Source organism: Typha latifolia, chromosome 1, assembly GCF_019914945.1.
Source record: "Typha latifolia isolate L0001 chromosome 1, TyphaL0001v2, whole genome shotgun sequence".
Classification (NCBI taxonomy): Eukaryota; Viridiplantae; Streptophyta; class Magnoliopsida; order Poales; family Typhaceae; genus Typha; species Typha latifolia.
Genome location: NC_133086.1, coordinates 133,252 through 156,368, shown reverse-complemented (window position 1 = coordinate 156,368; position 23,117 = coordinate 133,252). Strand labels below are relative to the sequence as shown.

The window sequence follows — 23,117 nt, the reverse complement described above, 5'->3', positions numbered from 1 at the left end:
GAGAATAGATAAGTAGTTAGTATTATTATTATTATTATTATTATTTACTTGGATGTTCGAGTAGAGGAAACCGCACGCCAAGTTGACTCTATTGGCAATGAATTATCGAGCACAACTAGGCCATATCCCTTCATATATATTTTAGGTTAGTTGCTAAGCTGTAACCGGGCGTAGGAAAATAAGAGGCCATCTTGGACTATATCGACAGAGTCGACAGGGGGAATGAACGTGGTCGGTCCTCCTTTTGTTGTTGTAAATTTTATACTCGATAATGGTGTTTTTTTTAGTTAATACCTCACCTACCCTTCTCAAAATCATTGTCTATATGCTCCTCCTACGGCTACGGCTAAAATCAGCCCAAATCCTTGAATTGGTCAACTCCAGATATTTGAAAGCCCCCAGCCCAGCCCAGCCCAGCCCAGCCCAGAGCAATAATAAGCAATGGTAAATGGATTCGGGTTGTCAAGTAAAAAAACTCCTAAAATCCGACGACCCTCTTCCCCATCCGACTGAGAGGTGATCTCCCGCGAGTTTCCCATCTCCACGATCGTTTCTTCGCCTTCTTCTCATCTCGCTTCGCCTGCCGTAGCTGTTGAAGCGCAGCAATCACATTGGTATTCCTCCATTAATTTCATCCTTATTTGCATTTGTTCCTATGCCGGTTTAGGATTTTGAGCTTCAAAAATATTTTTAGGTTATATGATGCAAGTGGAATGGTGTTTCTTGCTTCAGAAGAGGGATTTCATTATACATAATGTAACTTGGGGAAATGTAGGTCCACATTTGATTAGCTTTGACTCTTATCATAGATTTGTGTCTTTTTTGTTTCGATGAGCCATGGGTGGTATGATAAAATATTGAATTCTAACTGTGTTCTTATACCCTTGAAATTAGGGCTCCTTGACGTGGATGGCGATTGCGCCTATTAATATCCGAACTTGTTTTGTAGCTCAACAGGTAAGGGATGTTATTACTTTTACTTCACTCAGTGGTGAAAATATGATAAACCGGTAGGTTTGAGAATATGCATATTTTGATGAAAAAGGTTGATATAAAGATAAACACGAGTAGACCGGAGGCATATTTTAGAGTATTGAGAGTTTATCAGTAAAATTCCGTTGCAATCATTAGTTCTTTCAGAACATATGTATTGATAGGAACTTGTGACCTAATGCAAAGCACTTTCCTATAGGAATTGTCTAGGAGTCAACTTTTTTCTCCTAGGAGATGGACTTCTTCATCTGTTGGCTGTTGCAATCTCCTATAGAGCAACAACAATGCTGTTGTTGTCCTTGTTCATTTAATATTTCTTCTTGAAATCTTTCTTGTCAATGGAAAGAAAGTTAAGCTAACACCAACAGATACATGGATCTACTTAGGGATGCTTTTGGGCTACTCGAGTTGAGGAGCTCAGACTGTCGTTGTTGAGAGCTTGAAAGGTGCAATATCATCAGAATAATTTACCATAGAAAAGAAACAAAATCAGCTCTGCTTTGGAAGGACATTTGTGCCTGGCTACATCACGCAAAGCTGAACCTTTGTTACCTGGAGAGTATTATCTCCTGCCTTTAGGAGGCATATGTGGTGAAGAATTGGGGAGTCCTTGTTGAAGTCAATAGCATGAGATGATAGCCTTTTGGTAGTGCTAGTGCATCTTGTCTTTTATAAATCTTGGCCTATCACATTTATTTCTCTCTTCTTAGTGCTGAGCTATGAAAAATTCCATTAATTCTGCTTGTTTAGCATCTACAACATGGGCTAAAAAAATTCTCTTCTGGTACTAATATGTTATTATTGAAATTAATTATCTAAACAATCTCTCCTTGAACACTTTTCCACAAACACTCTTAGAGCATACCTAAAATGAGAAATTGATCAATATGGTTAGGAAATGCCCAAGAAGACCACACAGTGCATCAGTTAGAAAGTATGGTGTTATTTAAGTAGAAGGTGCATTGGAAGAAAATGAAAAAAAAAAAAAAGGGGGGGGGGACGGCAAAATCTAGATGTTGTACAAATTATATATTTGGACTTGATTTGTAGAGAAGCTTGCACTAAATAGAGATGAATAGAAGGCTGATCCATATAACTAAGATAAGCAGTTCTGACTAAAGCTTGTCATTGTTGTAATTATTGATCATAGTATCATGACCCTGTGTCATTATGTAAGTAAAGAAAAGATGGCAGAATCATCAAGGAAGTGAGGAATATACCATAGATTTTACCTACGCCAGGAGGCATAACATCTCAATCCATTAAAGTTGATACCTTCCCTACTATCATTGAACAACTGACTGGAATGTTGCTGGTAGATGGCGATGGGTTTGGCAGAAATCATGGCCTATCACATAATTCACTTGACGACATGGATTTTAAACTTAGCCATGTGTTCATACTTCGTTGTTAGTATGATAATGCAAATTCTGATTGTGAAAGTCAGATTGCCACTTTCAGTTTTCTTGTCATATTTATCTCAATTTCACCGATCCTTTGTCCTACTTATGTGATTACTAAGTGGAAATACACCTGTTCTCTTGGATAAGCACGATCAGTCATTTATCAATTTATCATCATTTACCTATGGTTCTCATTCATGGGCCACCCAAATCTTGTCATTCTTTTATTTGTGCACATGTTAGATTTCTACTTGATTAGTTGTTTATCTCTGCAGATGCTTTTAAATTGGTCTTTATAGCAATACTTGTTGTAAGTAGCAATGCCTCTGAATTGTACCCTTTGTCGCTGCACAAAGCATCTGAAATTTGTTGGGTTGAGATGGGTCATGCTTTTAGAACTGTACTCTTGTATATCAGTCTTCCATAGTTCCTTGTGGGAGATTTTAGTATTTTACTATGAGAAATAAAATAACATGGTATCACAAAATCACCCGGTCATGTCAGATTAACCTGGGTATGCATCACCGACCTTATCTTAATGTTGCAGTTCTGGGATTTATTTGTTTGCCGTGCTTAAAATTGTGGGCACTGATAGTAAGCTTGGAGCCCTTCTCTGACACCCCACCAATAGCACATGAACCACAGATCTCTCAAGTTCACTTCAATAATGCCATTGTTTCAATGAGGAAGACTACTTAAACCTTATTTACACACTGGAAATTCTTGTATGGTGCTGCTATGGGAAACTCTGTTCATGATTCATCACCGGCCAAGGTACTTAATCTCTTCCTCAGCATCTCGCTTCTACTGGTGATTTTCTTCTATCTCACCGCATGGTTGAGTTCTTCCTATCCTCTATTGCAACAACCATTAAAGGAAACCATCAAGAGCAACCAAATTCGGCATTCTGATGATTCCGGCAGAGTCTGCAATGGCCTTTATAGATTTGAAAGCTATGATGAGAAGTGCAACTATTTGAATTCTGAAGCCCAATGCCTTCCAGAAGGATATATTAATTATCTCAGCCTCTTCTACTGTGTCTGTGGTCAATATCCCATCCTTGGTTATACAATGCTGATGCTATGGCTTCTTTTGTTGTTCTACCTACTGGGAAACACAGCTGCAAACTATTTCTGCCCTAACTTGGAGGGCTTATCAAGACTACTGAAGCTCTCCCCTACCATTGCGGGAGTGACCCTCCTCTCTCTAGGCAATGGTGCCCCTGATGCCTTCTCTATCATGGTCTCCTTCTTGGGCAGTGACACCAGTGATGTAGGTCTCAATAGTGTGTTAGGTGGTGCATTCTTCGTGTCATCTGTGGTCGTCGGAATCCTAAGCATCTCCCTTAGTCCTCGCAAGATCTCCATCGACAAGTTCAGCTTTGTGCGTGACATTTGCTTCCTCCTTTTTGTTCTTACAGTTGTACTTGCAATCTTAGTGATTGGTAAGATGAATCTATGGGGTGCCATGGCTTTCACTTCCCTTTACTTGGTATATGTCTTCCTCGTATCAATCACATATGCCTGTCACAAGGGAGATGAAGAGACGGGTATCTATGATGATTCGTTGCCCTTGCCACTGCCAACGGATACAAAATTTTCGCCGTGTCAAAGCACAGAGGTTGGTGAATTGAGAGCCCCTCTTTTATGTAGCAGGGTTGTGGATCAATCTAAGATCTCTACAGTGAGACAAGGTGACAGCTTTAAGTTCCTAACATCATCTTGGAGTAAAACTATTAGTAGGATATTGTACATTATTGAGCTGCCTGTGTATCTGCCAAGGAGATTGACCATCCCAGATGTTTCCAAGGAGAGATGGTCTAAGTCATTTGCAGTTATGTCGGTGACATTGGCACCAACTCTCTTGGCTGCACTTTGGAATTCCAAGAGAGAAGATGCGGGTGAAGAAGAGAGGTTGACCATCCATCTGTTTGGTGGATTAATAGGGATTGTGTTAGGGATTGGTGCTCTTGTGAAGACCAACAAAGATAGACCACCATCCAGATTCCTACTCCCTTGGCTTGCAGGTGGGTTCCTGATGAGTGTCATCTGGGCCTACATCATTGCTGAGGAGTTGGTCTCCCTCTTAGTCTCTCTTGGTGTTGTGTTACAAATAAGCTCGTCCGTTCTGGGACTCACTGTGCTAGCCTGGGGCAACTCTCTGGGAGACTTGATCGCCAACGTGGCAGTAGCAATGAATGGTGGGCCACGAGGGGCCCAAGTAGCAATATCCGGCTGTTATGGTGGGCCTATCTTTAATATTCTAATGGGCCTGGGCCTCTCTCTTGTGTTGTCCTCCTGGGCTAGGTATCCCTCTCCATCGGCCATCCCCAACGACCCCACTCTGTATCAAACCCTGGGGTTCCTTATGGGTGGACTTCTGTGGGCCCTGGTGATGGTCCCTAGGAGAGGCATGAGGATTGACAGCATATTGGGCTATGGGCTGTTATCCATATACCTGTGCTTTTTTATCTTTGAGATTAGTTGAGTCTTTTGGTGTAATAAATTTCTAAGTTTACCTTTCGCCTTTAGATGGTCAGCATCAACTTTATTGAATGAGTCTGATGTGATGGGTAGACATCATCGAAAGTGTCGTGGACCAACACGAAGAAGCTTAGCAAGGAGACAGAACTCAGAAGAGAACGGTAGTATTAAAAAAAAAAACCGCCGGCTCATAATTCAATCCCACCCCTTTCTCCTCCTTCACTAACTCCAAAAACGGTGGCCCCCTTGATTCTTGCGAACGTGATTAATTTTCAACTCTCAACATGATTTTAAACCTACTGCCTAAATATAGTTATCATCATTATCATGCATGACTTTGAACTCTGAACATTTTTCCTTTTTTTTTTCTTTTTTTTTTTAGTGGGGAGTGTTGGTGGCCCAAGATAATTTATGAGCAACGGTTGAAAATCGATGGTTGCCAGGTTGCTATCGTTACTATCTCTCGGACATAACAATCGTACGCCCCATCGGCGGTGAACAACTTGTTTTGGATCTCCTTTTATTCTTCTTCAAGGGGGGCCGGCATAACTTTAAATATATATGTAAGAGGGAGCGGGTGGTGGGTATAACTGTAATAATAAAACACTCGGCTTTATTCTGGGCCAAAGCCTTGATCAACCCAGTAACTAACATAAGCTCTGACTGGGCTTTACTTCAATCCTACAGGCCAACAAGTCATTTTAATTTAGCTAGTGGAAATTCAAATTCAATTTGAGTTTTGCGTAACAAGTAAAGTAAACCAACTCATTGTACATTGATGAGCCAAGTAGGCCCTGATTGATTAGTGTTGATACGTAAGCATCACGAGTCCTATTGATTCAGTTTGGTGTGCAGACCCAATGGAGATTCGATGAGCTTCTCGCTCTGGTGATGCCAGATATCAGAGCATATATTGATGAGGAATATATCTTTTCGTACTTTGATTGTGAAGCATTACTGATAACAAGTATATCTAGACGATTTGCCTCTCTGTTCTCTCTGCATACAGTGTTATAATCCACGTGCTTACTCTACCGTCTCTAGAAAATTAACTGTGACCTGTCGACAAATCATTCTTTTAACTGGTCGTTGCTGTTGGAAGTAACGCTTTAGAAAGACGTTTTTGGATGCTTGCTCCTCTCCTTGTACTTGGTTTTCAGGAATTCAAACCACAATTTTATTATTAATTCAAATGTTGCTTATATATTAACAACTGCTTCCTCCATGCAATTATATATAGATATATAATCGTATAGTTTTTCGGTTCCTATATTTCAAAATCAATTAAACTCTTATCACTCCTATCTGAAACTCTCCTTTGGATTACACTTGAAATTAGAGTCGGGGTTGGATAAACTGTGAAAAAGAAAGATTTGGTAATGAATTCATTGGTAAATCTAGCAAGCACCATGTTTTGGTTCTTTATATCGTGCCAACGGACGAGTTTGAAATCCGTACAAAAAAAACTTCAAAGAAAATATAAAGAAATCATGAACAGCACAACAAACAGGTACAAGAATCACAGCTGTTGTGCTCTGCGATATCTTGCATGCACCATCCAGGAACTTTCTGCACACTTGGTCCTTTGGAATAACAACAGCTTCTTGAAAACATTTCTGAAAGAAGATAAATGCCTTCGTTTCATTTCCTTCAAACACCAAACAACTTATATTAATCAGTCAGTGATACTATACATATGTATGTATGTATGTATGTATGTACGTATATCAAATAAGTTGGTGATAATATATATTACTTTTCTGTCAGTACTTTTTATGTCGGTACTGCCTCAATGATTGTAGTCCTGAGGAAAAAAGTTCGTCTAAAATTTTCAATGAAAAGGAGAGAGGATATGAAAAGGAATGAGCTACATACTTGTCTCCCAACTTCCACTTTTTTATGCTATCTGCACCTTTGCTGATAGCAACCACACAAGGGAATGAGAGTTGAAAGGGGAATCAACAAAGCTCTCATTTCCGTGAGTCTGTCTATTATGTACATGTGCATGCACCAGAATAAGGACAGTAGTAATTTTGCAAACTACCCTCTCTCAAGTTAATTAAATTTAATTTCATCAATAAGGCTCTCATTTCCCTACGTCTATCTATTAATCATCATGATCATGTATATATATATATATATAAGACATATGCGATCTCTAAGCAGGAAGCAATTAATTAGTTTTAATTATTATCTTCTTTTTTCTTCTTAACCAAGTAGCCAACCTTCACGAGTCAAACCAGAGCATTGGGAGAAAAGAACAAAAAAAAAAAAAAAAAAAAAAAAGGAAAAGTAAGAGTCCAATTTAAGTCATGACTAGTCACTGACATTTTAAGACAGTTTTGGGGTTCTGAGAGAGGAGGGGGTTTAGCCTGAGCCCTGAGCCCTGAGGCCTGAGGCCTGAGGCCTGAGGGGATTAGGGCTGGGTCCCGGTCCAACCTGACACTCGGTCCGAGCCGCTCCAAAACATCGTCAAGTACTAAGCGTCTTATTTGCCTGCCGGCCAAATGAAACCGGGTTCACATGAGTCGGACTGGGACCCACCTCCCAAGAGACGCCTACCTCGGAATTCGTGTTCGGCAACGCATGTCGTCGTCCTTAATTTGCTTTCCTCTCTACTTCTTCTTCCGTATCCATGCATGCGAGAATATTACATCTGACTATCTGAGGTGAGGTGAGGTTGGTTGGATATATGATGATCAGCACTTTTATTACATTAATTAACAATATTTGTTATAAATAAATTCATACTGTGCATTTCCTGTATATATAATAGTAATTATTATTTACCATTCGTTAATTATCACCGATGGAGATTTTACCGTATTGTCTTTACTTTGATCCGGCCATGTGCGTCGTCCTCGTTGGTGTTTCGTGTGTTCGAACGAGGCCTACCAAACCAATTGTAAAGAAAAGGTGAGGAAAACAGGTTGTACTATGAATTCTTCCTTTTTATGTACTACGATTTCTTCTTTTATCTCATTTTTCTGCATCCTCTTTCCGATTGAAAGGGCAACAAATGGAGTGTTACTTAAAAAAAGTTTAAAACCCGTGATACTTTATACGTGTGGTTGAGTACTTTATGATTTTTTTTTTTTGGATTGGTTAGAAAACATGATTATAATCCTTGTGTTTCTTTTTTCCCTTGACAAATGTACAGTCAGGGTTTGATTATTTAAAGCAAGAGCTCCAAAGGATTCATCCTCGTCGATTCAACTAAATTAGAGTGCGTACAAGTGATCTATTATTAACTTTTATTTTTCTTCGAAAATTCAATCCCTGTTGGTTTTATTATGTTATGTCAGAGTAAAGAACATGTATCAGTTTACATATATGGTTATAACATTTGTTCCAGGAAAGCAGTTAACAGGATTCCAGGAACTTGAGGCAGGTAATAATAAATATTTTTATTTATTTATTACTATTGTTAGTTTTGTCTCTTTTCTTTTTGGCTGCCTAGGTTATCGTGTTTATATTTATATATTTAATAGCTTCTTTTTGAGTATGCATCGATCGGCGATCATAAAAGAACAGTTCGCAAGTGGCACTGAGTCACTGACAATGCCGAAATACTCGGACTATGCATGGATCCCATTATACATTGGCACTCACCTTCATGCGTGCTTCATACGTAACGACCGTACGTACCTACTCTGAACTATCTCGATCTCCATCTTATCAAGCATCCAGAGTTGAGAGTCATGTCCAAATATCCAATACATGGACGTACGCTTTGGGAGTACTTCGAATTTTGCAGTATGAAATGAGATCATGAAGAATAGAATGTGATCGATTATGACAATTCAATAGATCATATCTTTCTATACATAAACTCGATTGATTGCGCTAAAATATTCTTCTCAATGCTGCACCTACCTATCTTTTTCTTTGTCGGATGCTTTATTAGTTTGCATCACGTATTGTACCACTTTTCCTTGTAGGAAGTAGTACGCACACTTATACAATGCATTGAAGTGGCTCTTAGGACTAACAATAATATCAACAGTTTTTAGTTTAATTAAGTTTCTAGTGTGCAGCATCAATTAAGAGGTAGCGTTACTCCTCTGTTGAATCGAGTCGAAAGTCGAGACAACTTCTGCATGGCAAAAGGTAAAGGACAAGTTTTCTTCTTTCTTTCTTTATTGTCTTTTCAAATTAATAGATAGATAGATAGATAATGTTAACGATGATTGGCTATTAAAGAATGATGGCACGTTCTGCTAATTTCTTTTTAAATTTTTTTTTTTTTGGGTACTCTAAAAATCAACTGCCAGAGTACTGCAACCTTATGAGGCTGCATGTGAAGTATGGTTGTCTTTTTACGACTACTTACACGATAAATGATGCACATGTGACACCTTAAGATGAACCAAAATACGGAGATGGACGCTTTAGATGCTGCAGTAGAACCCGAGTTCTGGGAAGTCTCCAAGGAGGAGGATATGTCAAGGACCTCTATATTATATTGTTTAGATATTATTATTTATATATTTAAACCCTGGAACAGTAACTCACAAAGCCTCGGTAACGTCATAAGTACGAGTACATGCAACACAGAGACATACATGCATATCCCTTCAAAATCCTCCTCTACATTGGCAGAATAGTAAGAGGCACCAACAACAGGCAACACGAAGAGCCCTAGTATTTCAAAGGCCAGGTAACATATATTAGCTAGCTAGTTAGAGGCACTTTGGAGCTAGCTAATATATTGGTTACCTATCAATTATTGAACAGCCTTGCTCGATGTTGGAGTAATATATATATATATATATATATATATATATATATATATCTCCTTTTATCATATACTAGATATGCCAACGCAACCAACAATATACAGGATTGGTTTTGACATTATGGAAACGTAGCATAAAGCAAATTAAATCAAACGGCCAGCTAGCAGCATGGGATTGAAATATTAGGAAGACAAGCTACAAGAAGTTATTTATATATCAAGAAAGAGTTGAATAAAATTTGCATGCTCTCAATAGCAGCTAGCATATTAGACCCTCTGGGATGAGAATTAGAAGAAGATCCGCATGCAAGCAAGTTGGTTAAACTTGCATCAATCCTAAGCTCTGAGACAGCCTCAATGAGAGGAAACATAAGTAGATAGCCAAGAGTCCAATACCCAATACCCTATCCAGTTTCATGTCCTTCCTTGGCAGGATGACCAATGCCCACAGTAATCCTGCTATCATAAAGCCTAGAATCTCAAACAGCTGGGGGCCCACCGGGATTACGAAGGAGGCAGGGTGAACAGCCCATGCAGCTACCAACAGTGACAGCCCAAGCCCAGCCAATGTGTTAAAGATGGGACCAGCGTAGCACCCAGATATGGCAATCTGGGCCCCATCCTGTCCTCCGTTCATGGCCATGGCGACATTTGCGATGAGGTCACCTATGGAGTTCCCCCATGCAAGCACTGTGAGCCCTAGTATCGAAGGGCTTATGCCAAAGATGTAACCCAATGACACCAAGAGTCCTACCAACTCTTCTGCGATGATGTAAGTCCATAGCACACTCATGAGGAATCCTCCTGCTAGCCATGGGAATAGCACCTTCTTTGGTGGGTTATCTTTTTTCGTGGTGCGGAATGCGATGATCCCCACAACCAAGCCCACCAATCCTGCGTAGAGGTAGATGGTCATCCCTTCCCTTGTTCCCATCCCATTTCGCTTGGAGTTCCATAAGGTGGCTACAAGAACCGGCGCAAGTGTGGCTGAAGCCACTGCGAATGGCCTGCACCACCTCTCCTCCGTTACGTCCGGTATCGTTAGCCGCCTGGGCAAATACAGCGGCATGTCGATGAGGTAGAGGAACCAACTGATGTAGAACGATGCTGTTTCCTTGAACACGGTCCATGTTGATGGCTCTAGATGATCATCTTCTTGGCTGTTGCTCACGATAGTGACCTCTTTCGCCCCCGACACGGGTTCGTCGAGCTCCTCGTCGTCCAGGATCGGGACGACGAGGTCTTCATACTTGTCGTCACGGCAGAAATGCGTAGCGGACACGATCGAGACGTAGACGAAGTAGAGGGAAGTGAACGCCATGGCGCCCCATATGTTGATGCGACCGACGAGGAGGATGGCGAGGAGCGACGAGAGGACGACGATGAAGAAGCAGACGTCGCGCACGAAGCATGAGCGGTCGATGCGTGCCGTCCGAGATGCCGAGCTTGAGCTGGAGGCGCAGACATTAATAATGCCGACGACGACGCACGACACGAAGAATGCACCACCCAGAACGCTGCTAAGGCCGACCTCTCCTGACCCAGACCTAAACGAAATTATACTTGCAAATACATCTGGCGAGCCGTTTCCTAACGACAGGAGTGTAACCCCAGCTATGGTTGGCGAGAGCCGCAGCTCCCTTGATAGGCTCTCCACAGAAGAGCAAAAATACTGGGATGCTGTGTTACCTAAGAGGTAGAACAAAACTAAGAGCCAAAGGGCTAGAAGCATGTAGCCTAATATGGGATGTCTTTCACAGACGCAATAGAATATGTAAAGGTAGTTGACGTAGCCTTGAGACACGCATGGTATGTGGGTCTTGAGGTATAGGCACTTGGAGTGGTGGTCTTGGAGTCTTTGTAGACCATGGCAGCCATCTCCTTTAGGAGCCTTAAGGGTTGCAAGGTTGAAGGAAGGCGAGGGAGACCTTATGTGGGTTGTGAAGAAGAAGCATAGCAGCAGGAGGAATGTTGTGTTTATGAAAGCCTTCAATTTGCTGGAGAAGACAAAAGCCATTAATGCTAGCTTTACCTCTCTCTCTCTCTAGCTCTATCTTTCTTTATGACCAAAAGAGAGGAAGTATGCCCCAAGGTGACGACACAGGGAAGAGAAGTCTAGAGATCGATCGAGGTGAAATGACCCAAAGATCGATGTTTGTATGGTGAAAATTAATGGCGGTGCCTTAGGGTAGGTTTGAAAGGATCGAAACCTTCTTCTGGTAGAGTGAGAGGAGAAGAGAAGAACACCTCGTTAAACCTTTTTGGTGGTTGGGATCTTAGGATTCTGTGAGGTTTATAAAGCCTTGTAGAGGTTTATCTAGCCTTTGAGACAGAGTGGGCTTCACTCGGGACTAGCGAGCTGTAACAAATACTAAATGTACCAAGTAAATTAAAAATAAAAATACATATCGTGGTAAATGTGTGTTGGAAACTTGGAATCAAATACGATACCTATTAGAATACTCACATGCCGATCGACTATGATAGTCGAGGTGATGCTGATCGAACGTATGTATGTACCCAAGTCTCATTTTCAATGTGTCCATCTTTTAAAACGTTACAGACTTTGTATGTTTAATTGACTGGTTAGAATCTAAACCCTAGAGAATCCTAGATGCCGATTGAATTCCATCTCTACGTACGCTCCACATCATTCTTTCCTACTCTTATTAGCTAGGTAAATTCTGCCAAGAGGGGGAGCTAGACTGCATAAAATTGCTGCAGTCTCTCGTGCAGAGAATCTTCTACTTTTTTTGTTAAAAAAAAATTTAAAAAAAAATTTCTGTGATAAGAGTAGGGACACAGTGCGTAGATTCCCAAAATGAAAAGAGAGGGTAAGAAGGGGGCCGGGTACTGGAGGCATCCGGAAGCCGGACGGAAACTTCCTTTAGACACATGCATGGATATATAATCTAAGAAAGAGAGGAAAATGTTAGTTGCACTGGTGAAGTGAGATACGGATTCACTGTTTGGGGGCCAGGATCATTTTTATCACTTAATATTGGTAATGACATGTTACACGACAAACTGTAGATGACGTTAATGGGCTTTATGACCTTTCATACATGCTGATTGATGCATCCATATATAATTAAACTGATCCGGTCTTTGGTCTCACATTTGGATCGATGCACCCAAAAGTGACTCGACCTCACGACTATATAATAATATATATATAATATAATTGGAGCCGGAGCTCGAGCTATACCTTTTCTTTTTTATCATTCATGAGTCCGAAGGCTAGATATAGATTGGACAAAGGGCCAACCTTCCCTAGATACGGAGACAATTATGCCCTACTGAACTTTTAGCTATCTAGTTTAGGTTTTAAGTCATATGCGTCGTCGAACAATTGCTTCGAATTAAATGCCGTCGAGACCTGCTCCAAGCTATTAGCACTGTTGAGCTGTTTCTTCAAACTAAGCGCACTTAGACATGATCATCGGGTGAGCCGGGCTTTTTCAGGCCAATCGAGCTTATGTATTTGTTCATGGCCCGACCCACCAATTACTCGAACCAGGCTAGAATAGTCTAACCCGTTAGTGCTCGTCGGCCCGTGAGAGATCGGGCTAGCCGGTCGGGCCAGGCTGGGCCGGCCTGACCCACCAATCATTTGGCCCAACCACATTTTAGCTATTTTTAATTTCTTTTTTACTATTAGCTTTTTTTAAATATTTCTATTCCTCTATTTAAAAAAATAACAAATTAAAAAATTTTAAATGTGTGCTTAAAAAAATGTAAAATGGTACAACACCAAAATTTTAGTTGGTTTTTACTGTAGTAGAACGGATAAACACTGTAGCAGAATGGGCAGGCCTAATTGCGGGCCAAACGGGCGGGCTTCTGGGCCGGGTCGGGCGAGCAAAGAGTTGGCCCATGCCGCCCATGGGTAGTTTGGGCTCGGCCCGGGCCGAGCCTAAACTATGTCTGGCCCGGGCTTAGCTTGGTCCAAACCGGGCCGGGCACAGGTAGGCTAAGCTGTTTGATCACGTCTAACTGCACTACCAAGCTTCAATTGAATCGAGACAAACTACCAAACAACGAAATAATTTTTTTATAATATTATTTTGAGTTGGAATTGAACTCATAAACTCCTTGGTCACGAGGAATATACCTATCAACTCTATTGGAGTTGGTTAGTCGGAGCCATATCCTTCACCTTTAATTCCCTATGAAAGGATGGGAGCTAGGGTTGATTTAGTATAATGTGATATGTACAACAAAACTACTGTTACAATGCCAAATAAATTTGCCAACCCAAAATTAAAGAAAATGATTACTTTATCTAGTGGTTAGTGGTGATTTTTGGGTCCGAGATGTCAACACACCCAAGCTTCGGCCCAAAGCTTGTCATTGGGCCCTCTACTGGGTAAATTCTGACCCATTAACAACATTGAGTACCAGACATTATTTAGGGCACCAGAATTGGGTCCAGCTATTATTTTACTCCGGCAAGAACTTTATTATTATTTATTATTGTACATATAGGAAACGATATGTACAGAAGCCTCGATGTAGGGCACATGTCGTTTATATATATGTATAAGCCCACTATGGCCCATGAAAGTAAACCCATGACATTATAATGATATGGGCAGCAATGTGGCATCGCATCTTTTACTTTGACTAGAGATAATTTCAAGACAATTAATGATAATAATCAGTGAACTGCCTTTTGCTGAGAAAATTTTAATTTATGACTGGTATATATAAATATATATAAATAAATAAAATAATAATAATAATAATCCTAGACGAAATGTAAGTAATTTTTCTGAATAAGGTCCAAGCGTCTTAAAGAAGGGAACAAGGCTTGAGGTTTAGTTAAAGGGGAGTCCAGACATTAGAAATGCTCAAATTTGACATGTGGCTTCGATGTGGACAACCTTCGGCCGACATTGGAATCGGATCACATGAGATGAGATGAGATGAGATGAGATGCGATGGCCTGCAGTTCCGAACGCAAGAATTGGGAGTACTTGCCATTCCAACTTTTTTGCCGGCCAATAACGGTCCGCCAAGTAACCCCTTCATGGAATTTCTTGCAGCGAGGGCTCGGATCTGGTCTTGCCTACTTTTCCCGGAGGAGAGGGGCATCCATCGTGACTAAAAAAGGTTATGGGTTTAACTCTAATCCCAAATAATATTGTGGAAAAATTATTTGCTGGTTGGTGATTTGATAGCTTGGTTTGATTTGGTTGATGGCTCGGCAGTGCGGTTAACTTGAAAAAATAACTTGACAACATAATAGTTTAAACTAGATCTCAACAACGTTTGGTTCAGAGTAATTTTTTAGCGGTGTATATGACTTGAATCCTAAACTAGACAGCTAAAAGCTCGGTGGAACCTAAATGACTTTATATCTAGAGAGAGTTGACTCTTTATTCAGTCAATATCTAGCCTTTAAATTTATGAATGATAAAAAAAAAGTGCCTATGGCTATGAGTCCTCCCCTCCAAGGAAGGAACCACCAGATAAGATCAGTTCAGATCTAAATCTAATCCAACACTTTAAAGCTACTACGGCATGGGGATGCGGTAGGGGGAAGAGCCCAATCATCATCACTTTTAACTACCACCCATCCTGATAACTACCTTTCTCCTACCATCTTCTCCTCTTGCTTGTCACGGAAAGTAAAATCTTTCTTTGCTTCTACTCACAAAAAGCTAATTAACCATTCACAAGCCTAAGATTCTTCGTGACCTGTGAACACTTTTTGACTTTACTCCCTTCCTTGAGAGGTATTAGAAAACTTCAAAGAACTAATCCACATAATTAATAACAACAGTTAAAAAAAGAAATCCTTTATTTAGAGTTCTACAATTTAGATCTTCTCAACCAACCCAAGACATTAAAAAAAAATTGTTTTTTTCTTCCAAATGTCTTATCTGTAGTCCACTCTGTTCCTTTTCTTCCCAAAAACTCAGGATTGCATACTCTATCTCTCTCTCTCTCTCTCTCTCTCTCTCTCGTTTTCCTAATTCACTTTTGTTTCCATTGGTTCTCTCTCTATGGGGATCAAAGAAATCATGACCTCCTTCATCTTCGCCACATTCCTACTCTCCCTTCTCTTCATTCCATCTCTCCTACCCATCTCCATACTTCGAACCACCAACCACGCCAAGCAGTCCTCTTCCAAATCCAAACCATATCCAGTCGCATTCGCCTATCTCATCTCAGCATCTAAAGGCGACGTTGGTCGGCTAAAGCGCACCCTCACGGCGATCTACCACCCCGCCAACTACTATCTCCTCCATCTCGATCAGGAAGCATCGCCGGAAGAACGCCGCCACCTATCCAAATTCATTTCAGATCAACCCACGTTTGCCCAAACGGGCAACGTTTGGATCGTCAAGAAGTCCAATCTTGTGACATACAGAGGACCCACCATGCTTTCCACCACCCTCCATGCTATATCCATCCTTCTGAGGAGATGCCACTGGGATTGGTTCATAAACCTCAGTGCCTCGGACTATCCATTGATTACCCAAGATGGTATATATGGTTTAAGAAGTATTGAAAATTAGTAGCTTTCTGGCCGATTGTTTATTTGGGGGTAATTTCATCTCAGCTCTTGTGCAGATCTAATAGCGGCCTTCTCCGAATTGCCAAGAGATCTCAGCTTCGTAGAGCACACAAGCCACTTGGGTTGGAAAATGTAACAACTCCACAGCATTGTTAATTGTGATATTGGTACTCGAAGTGAATTTTTTTAATTTTTTTTTTTCTGTTCTACTGATGTTTACGTTTGTTAGTATCTCAGGAAGAAAAGGGCAAGGCCAATCATCATAGACCCTGCGCTCTATAATCTCAACAAATCGGAGTTCATCCGTTCTGGTGCTAAAAGGAGTCTGCCTACTGCTTTCAAGCTCTACACAGGCATGAATTCAAACTCACCTCTGTTTTCTTGCATAGGATTGTCTTATTACGAATGAAAGATTAATAATAAAACAATGATATCGAGATTAGATCGTAGCATAGTGCTAAATGCCAAACAAGAATGGACTACAAACTCCAATATGTCAGGAACTTTTGGGGTTCCAGTTGATTGAAAATTCTGTTGTAGTACACCATTGTCAATTGAAATATGGCTTATGAGAGTACGGATGCTTACTGGTCAAGAAGTACATGAGACATGACTAGAGTAAAACATGCATGTGAATACCAATTTTATGCTGCTTAAAACCTCAGTAAACAATATTATATATTATAAATGCTATGTGTCATACCGGTCTGAGTGCTCATGTGGCCTGTGAACAGAACAAATTAATGAACCTCTACTTTTATTAGTTCGAGTTCAGAAAGCACATGCTATGGCAGTAACCCTTGGAAGCTCACATGTCTTGCTGCTCCTGCCAAGGAACAATCTATTAATAAGGAGATATATTTTAGAATTTAACATACCCTTTATAGCTATGCTAATGTATTACTCCTTCAATTTATTCATAAATCTTTCTAAACTCAAAACCTCAGATCTGATACTCCTTAGAGAAAACCAAAGAAATTATTTGATTTCAGTATCAGTTCATCATCTATATATATATATATATATATATATATATATATGTATGTATGTATGTATCCTTTAAGTAACCGAAGCTTAGAAATAACGATTATCCTCAGGCTCAGCTTGGACTGTGTGTCGAGATCTTTCGCAGAGTACTGCATTCTAGGATGGGACAACTTACCAAGGACCCTCCTTCTCTACTACTCCAACTTCATCTCATCGCCGGAGGGCTACTTCCAGACTGTGATCTGCAACTCAAATTATTACAGAAACACAACTGTTAATCATGATCTCCATTATATTATGTGGGACAATCCGCCAAAGCAGCACCCTCTGCCCCTAGGATTGAAGGACTATAGAAAAATGATTTTCAGCAGTGCAGCATTTGCAAGGAAGTTCAAAAAGAATGACCCGGTCCTCGTTAAGATCGACAGAGAGCTCCTTCGACGAAGAAATGGGCAGTTCACTTACGGTGGTTGGTGTACTGATGGGGAGTCAAGGACATGCTCAAGTGCTCACAGCAGAGAAAGATTCGGAATTCTGAAGACTGGTGCAGGTTCTAGGAGATTGAAATCTTTGCTAACAAAGCTTCTATCTGATAGAAATTTCAGTAAGAGGCAGTGTAGGTGAAATAATCTATAGAGGTATGTACAGCGAAACTAAAAGCACATGCAATTTTGGGAGGAACTGGGAATTCTTAGCAACACGTTGGGAAAGGATTTTAGTTTGCTCATCATTGCAGAACAAAATATTCTGCAAGGTACATGAACATATCAGTATATTCTGAAGGAAAGATAAAATATATCTGTATGTTTCAACAGCATGCCTTGACTTCACAAGGAAGTTAATCCCTCTGATGCACTTCACACAAAAAAGGAGAAAAAGAAAAAAAAAGAGACTTTCAAACAGAAGTGAAACCCTCTGATGCACTTTCAATTCATATTCGTATTTGGGGTCCTCGTACCACATTGTTTAATCACAAAGTCGAAATGGTTCTCCTGGAAATTCGTAAGACACTTATTTGAGTAAAGATAAAAATAAATAATTGAAAGCAAAATATCATCAACTTCCACGACTTTTCAAGTAATTAATCTTCAAACAGTTCAAACGCCATCAGCTCAAGGCTGAATTCAGTCTTAACGACCTTATAATTGGTGGGTAAAAGAACATCAAACACTTTCTGCTTCACAGATGAAGGAAATCCAGTTGCAGCTATCAATAACACTGTGGGTACAGAATACAAGGAAAGGACAAAAAAACTCCTGCTAGACATGACCCTCCGCCACAATAGATAACTTAGCAAAACGATCAAGATATAAGATATATAGGGCTCAAGTTTGTACAGCTCAGTGTCGATTTCTCAGCAGGATGATCAATACATGGTTCACATCACTCAGTGGTATGAAACACATTCTATAGCAAGCCGGCATCCTTGAGTGCATTCTCAAAGTCGTCTTCACTTCTCCAGTTAGGAACCTGAAAGATTTATGGTCCATTCAATTGACTCAGTCTATTGAAAGAATACCTACAGAAACATAGTATGAAAAACGATGCTACCTCAGGAATGTAGTGTTGGAAATGACGCTCAATCTTCTCCATGATTGACTTGTCCCAATCAGTACACAACAAATTGAAAACAGCTCCTGTTGCCATCAGAAACGAAATAATCAACGTTCAAACTTGTTATCTAGATGCAATCGCCACTCAAAAATGGAGTACCATGCAATCTGGAAACCTTGGGAAAATGAAGCACAGACCAAATAATAATAAAAAAAAGAAAACTGAATGTCCACCTAAAAAGGCCAAAAGATTAAAGTCGCCAGCAACCAAAGCCATCAGAAATAAAAGACGAAGTTAAGCGATTCATTGCCAACTAATAGTCAATTCAGCAGAACTCTTTCTTTACTACTCTTAAAACTAACAGTTACCCCATGCATGCCCTTAAGGAATCATTAGCCAAACTAAGCCCTTAAAATTCAATGACATACTTTAAACGAAGTCAATGAGCTTTACACTCTCCATGTAGTGTAGAACATGTGCTAGTAAAGATAATTCTAAGAATTCAACCAACTTGATTCCAATGATATACAAATTATTGCAGCTTTCCCCATACAGAACAAGAGTGAAACCTACCACTTACCCAAAGGCCTAGTAGGAGATACTAGTTAAGTCGTCCATCCTCTGATCCTGGGTTAATACAGTAGGTAAAACTTTGTGCTTCTCAACTAAACAGTAGAATTAGACAAAGGGCTTTCAAAAACTTGTATAATCAGATTAAAGCTACAACCTTCATAAAAAGAATGAACTAGCACAGGCAGATTAAATGTACTACACCATATCAGATACTCAAAACCCAATGAGTGATCCGACATCATTCAAAAAATAGGAAATCTATCTAGTTACTCAAAATATTTTAGAGACAAACGGGGGAACATTTTAATCAATCTGCATTTTCCACCAGGACAACAGAAAGATGAAATATCCTGACTTCATCTACAAACACCTCTCAATTCATATGTTCTTCCTGTCACTAGCTATATATGATTACTGGTTTACCATGAAATCAGATATATAAAGGCAAGCACGAAAAATTCATAAACTAAGCAATATGAGGAGAGTTTCTACTTTGTGCAACCAATATATAGGGACACACTATGAAAACTCTCTATATATTATTGGGTAATCTCAGGATTCCACTTGCTGAAGCTAAGTGAATATGGACAACGAAGAATCAAGCATTCATAGTTATTGATCAAAATTAAGAAGTAGACAAAATCATCAGAACTGAATAGAAGATTACCCTTGCGCCCGAAGCGTCCAGCTCTACCAATTCTATGCAAGTACACCTCAAAATCAGGCTCTCGCGTATCATACTTGACAGGCAGGTCATAGTTGATAACCAAGTTAACCTTTGAAAACAAAAAACCACATCAAAATCACTTAATCACTAGCAAACATTACAAAATATTTTCTCTGCTAAACTAGATATGTCGTACCTGTGATTGATCAAAACCTCGAGCAAGGAGATCTGTGGTTATCAGAACCTTCGTGAAACCATCTTTAAATTCCTTTATTATCTTGTCCCTGTCTTCTTGCCTGAGAGCACCTTGAATTGAAGTGCACTCGTAACCCTCTTTAGCCAAGGAATTGTGTAAGACCCTTGTACTATCCCTTGTACGGACAAATATGATAGTCTGTCCAACCTTTTGTCCAAACTCAAAAATCCTGTCCTTTATAACATCTATTTTAGCCCTTTCATTTGGACACTGCACCTGGTACTGCTTTACTTTTTCCAGCGTGAGTTCTTCTTTCTTCACAAATATTTGATTTCCATCCTTTACAACCTTCGAAACAAATGCCTTGACAGTTTCATTGAAGGTCGCAGAAAACAGAAGCACCTATATCAATCAGGGAGGGAAATGGTAAACAACAAGCTCATTCTCCAATAAAAAATAATGGTGTAAGAAATGCATCCAAGACAGGAAAGAAGAGTATAAATATAATCTGACTTTGGGATATTAAAATTAAAGAACACAAAAAACAAACCTTTAGTTTGTACCAACACAATCTGATCTAAAGAAAACCAAAGTACCTTTCTAGAAAACAACTAAGGGTTCATGATTCCAGGTAAAATAAAGAAAGCAATTATCTTATGATTTCTGGAGACAGACCTGACAGTGTCCACTGCCTCTTTGAATATCCTTCATGATCCTTTCTGAATCATCCTTAAAGCCATCCTACAACAACAAAAAGAAACATTAGTACAAAAATTACATCTGAAAAAGTAGCAAACAGCATCAGATATAACACAAAAATTAATTTACACAAGGAAAAGGATCTACCTGAGATCTATTTGCATTTTATCTAGACAGGCTTAAACTTCTTAGCATCATGATTTCAATAAATTTCAAAGTACAGACACAGTGGAAAGATCATGCATAGACAGACAAGAGTTAGGTATCAAAAATAGAAAATCTGTAACTTCTTTATCCACTAACTCGAATGAACTATTTTTAGTAACATCCATAAAATAACCTCACAACCGAGGTCATTAGCTCATCACTTCATATATTGACACAAAAGATTTCTAGTGATAACTTCAATAGCAACCAGCGGCAACAAAATTCATGTGATAGTTTCAAATGACAGTCACAACAGTGATCTCAACCTCTGTTTTCCACCAGCATTACAGCTTTGAGTTGAAGAAAAAAATTTGATCCAATCAAATTGATGTTAAGAATGCCCTATACCTTTAGAAGCCAAAGATTTACCTCATAAATGCATCCCTTTTTTTTCTGAATCTACAAACTAGATTATATCTTTAAGATGAGTCTATAAGCATGCAAGTACTGCAATAAGCTAACAAATGATGCACAGAGGTTCACATACAGCCAATTAGAACTAGGAGGAAGATGTACATGCTAGAAAGGTAGAAACGAATATATATCAGAGTAACAAAGTTCTATTGATGCAGAATGAAATTCATGCAACTTAAGAGAAAAATAATACAAAATCTACCTCCGCTAGCATGTGGTCTGCCTCATCAAAAACAAGTATGTTGATATCCTTCGTTGCCAACTTCCTAGATGACATCCACTTCTTAATTGTCCCTGGAGTGCCAATAACTACCTGCTCAGTTACTGGAGGGCGTTTTGCAATTGGGACAAAATTTGTGGAATCTGATGGTATAGCACACATTGAAGTTATGCCAGCGAACTTCCCCATCCTTAGAAGAACAGATTGGTTCTGCATTATTTTGCAGACAGTCAGAGAATGTCAGAACGCAAGGGAATGGCACAAAGCAAACAAATCAAGCCAGCAAACCTGCAGGGCCAGCTCCCTGGTGGGACATATGCAAATAGCTTGAGGCACTTGTTTTCTCGGATCAACTCGACTCAACATTCCAAGCACAAAGCATGTGGTTTTCCCTGAGCCGTTGTGAGCTTGGGCGACCAAATCTTTGTAAGGTGGTGTCAGAATCATAGGAAGGGTCACAGCCTGTATCTTGCTGGGCCTACTAAAGCCCATTTCAACATATAAACCCTTCAGAAGCTCCTCTGATAGATTCAAGTCTTCAAACTTGAGAGCAGATGTATATACAGTATCACCAGATGTAACCTGTGCACCGAATTGCAGATCAGGCATACAATCAGTGTAACAAATTAAAAATCTCATATGGCGTCATTGTCGTCGCCATGACCTTTGCTTTAGATTTCTCTTCACGGCAATAAGCTCAAAGATCGATATCGAGAAAGGAAACGACAACCTTGCTAATTGAAGGAATCACAATTAACCCCAATTGCGGAAGAACGAGACGGGATCAAGCCAATCCCGATTAAAGACGATTTTTCTACTGAGGAAGAATGAATCAAGAGCACCGTACTCATGAAAGAATCCGAAATACGCAAATTTTCTAAAGTTCCAAACTATTCCGCGCACCGAATTAGGATTCCACCTCCAATAATCCGAACAGAACAACTCGAAATCTAATAACGTCATAAAAACCCTAGCATGAAGGAATAGCATTAGGAAGGGATCCTTACGGCCTTGATATCGGAGTCCTCGGGTTCTTCAAGGGCAGGTCCACCGTCCTCGTCGGATATTTTGAGGGACTCGATCGCCTTCAACTCTGACGTCTCTTCTCCCGACTGCTGGGAAGATGATACAGCCGCCTCCGCGGTTTCCTCCTCATCGGGCACCTCGTCGGCCCAAGATCTCTTCTCCTCCTTCTTCGTCACAGTCGGCAGCGCCGGCGCCGGCGCCGCGTCCGAACTGGTGTTGTTGTCGGCCATTGAGGATGATAGAGAAAGAAGAAATCTACCGGAGAAAATTACAAACTAAGACGGCGATGTAGGAGCATTTTATAGAGCACGAGACTTCCAAACCAAGGGAGTAGAGAACCGCCTTAATCCTTAAGAAATGGATCGGCCCAACTTAGCAGCACTTAACCCATATGTGGGCCGTAATAAAAAAGATTCAGCCCATATAACAGC

General features: G+C 40.1%; 3 protein-coding genes and 1 pseudogene across 8 annotated transcripts; 2 read left to right on the top strand and 2 right to left on the bottom strand.

The window, feature by feature from the left end:
- Positions 1–495: 495 nt before the first annotated feature.
- LOC140780375 (cation/calcium exchanger 1-like) lies at positions 496–4,946 on the top strand. Of its 6 annotated transcripts, XM_073126320.1 has the most exons (5): positions 498–614; positions 695–771; positions 895–957; positions 2,672–3,170; positions 3,273–4,946. In XM_073126320.1, exons 4-5 carry the CDS (start codon positions 3,135–3,137, stop codon positions 4,881–4,883), a joined length of 1,647 nt encoding a protein of 548 aa, XP_072982421.1. In that variant the 5' UTR covers positions 498–614; positions 695–771; positions 895–957; positions 2,672–3,134; the 3' UTR covers positions 4,884–4,946. The 6 variants fall into 6 exon arrangements, with proteins under 6 accessions (XP_072982261.1, XP_072982181.1, XP_072982421.1 ...); XM_073125999.1 differs by having other exon boundaries at positions 499–614; positions 2,944–4,946; XM_073125918.1 differs by having other exon boundaries at positions 499–614; positions 2,672–4,946.
- Positions 4,947–9,761: 4,815 nt separating this feature from the next.
- Positions 9,762–11,906, bottom strand: LOC140783485 (cation/calcium exchanger 1-like). Its single transcript, XM_073130416.1, has one exon. It carries the CDS (start codon positions 11,632–11,634, stop codon positions 9,937–9,939), a length of 1,698 nt encoding a protein of 565 aa, XP_072986517.1. The 5' UTR covers positions 11,635–11,906; the 3' UTR covers positions 9,762–9,936.
- Positions 11,907–15,487: 3,581 nt separating this feature from the next.
- Positions 15,488–17,947, top strand: LOC140783838 (beta-glucuronosyltransferase GlcAT14A-like; annotated as a pseudogene).
- Positions 17,948–18,183: 236 nt separating this feature from the next.
- Positions 18,184–23,038, bottom strand: LOC140783761 (DEAD-box ATP-dependent RNA helicase 38). Its single transcript, XM_073130832.1, has 8 exons — positions 22,668–23,038; positions 21,949–22,242; positions 21,643–21,870; positions 20,796–20,861; positions 20,121–20,522; positions 19,925–20,033; positions 18,682–18,767; positions 18,184–18,600 (listed from the first exon to the last, which is right to left on the bottom strand). The coding sequence occupies exons 1-8, from the start codon at positions 22,914–22,916 to the stop codon at positions 18,538–18,540; spliced, it is 1,497 nt and encodes a 498-aa protein (XP_072986933.1). The 5' UTR covers positions 22,917–23,038; the 3' UTR covers positions 18,184–18,537.
- Positions 23,039–23,117: the final 79 nt, after the last annotated feature.

Bases quoted from the DNA above. Each gene is read 5' to 3' on its own strand.
- LOC140780375 (XM_073126160.1), top strand. From the start codon at position 3,135: ATGGGAAACTCTGTTCATGATTCATCACCGGCCAAGGTACTTAATCTC.
- LOC140783485 (XM_073130416.1), bottom strand. From the start codon at position 11,634: ATGGCTTTTGTCTTCTCCAGCAAATTGAAGGCTTTCATAAACACAACA.
- LOC140783761 (XM_073130832.1), bottom strand. From the start codon at position 22,916: ATGGCCGACAACAACACCAGTTCGGACGCGGCGCCGGCGCCGGCGCTG. The intron at 21,871-21,948 runs GTTTGCTGGCTT...AAAATAATGCAG, and splicing joins CCAGGGAGCTGGCCCTGCAG to AACCAATCTGTTCTTCTAAG. The intron at 20,862-21,642 runs GTAGATTTTGTA...TTGTTGTTGTAG, and splicing joins CAGACCACATGCTAGCGGAG to GATGGCTTTAAGGATGATTC.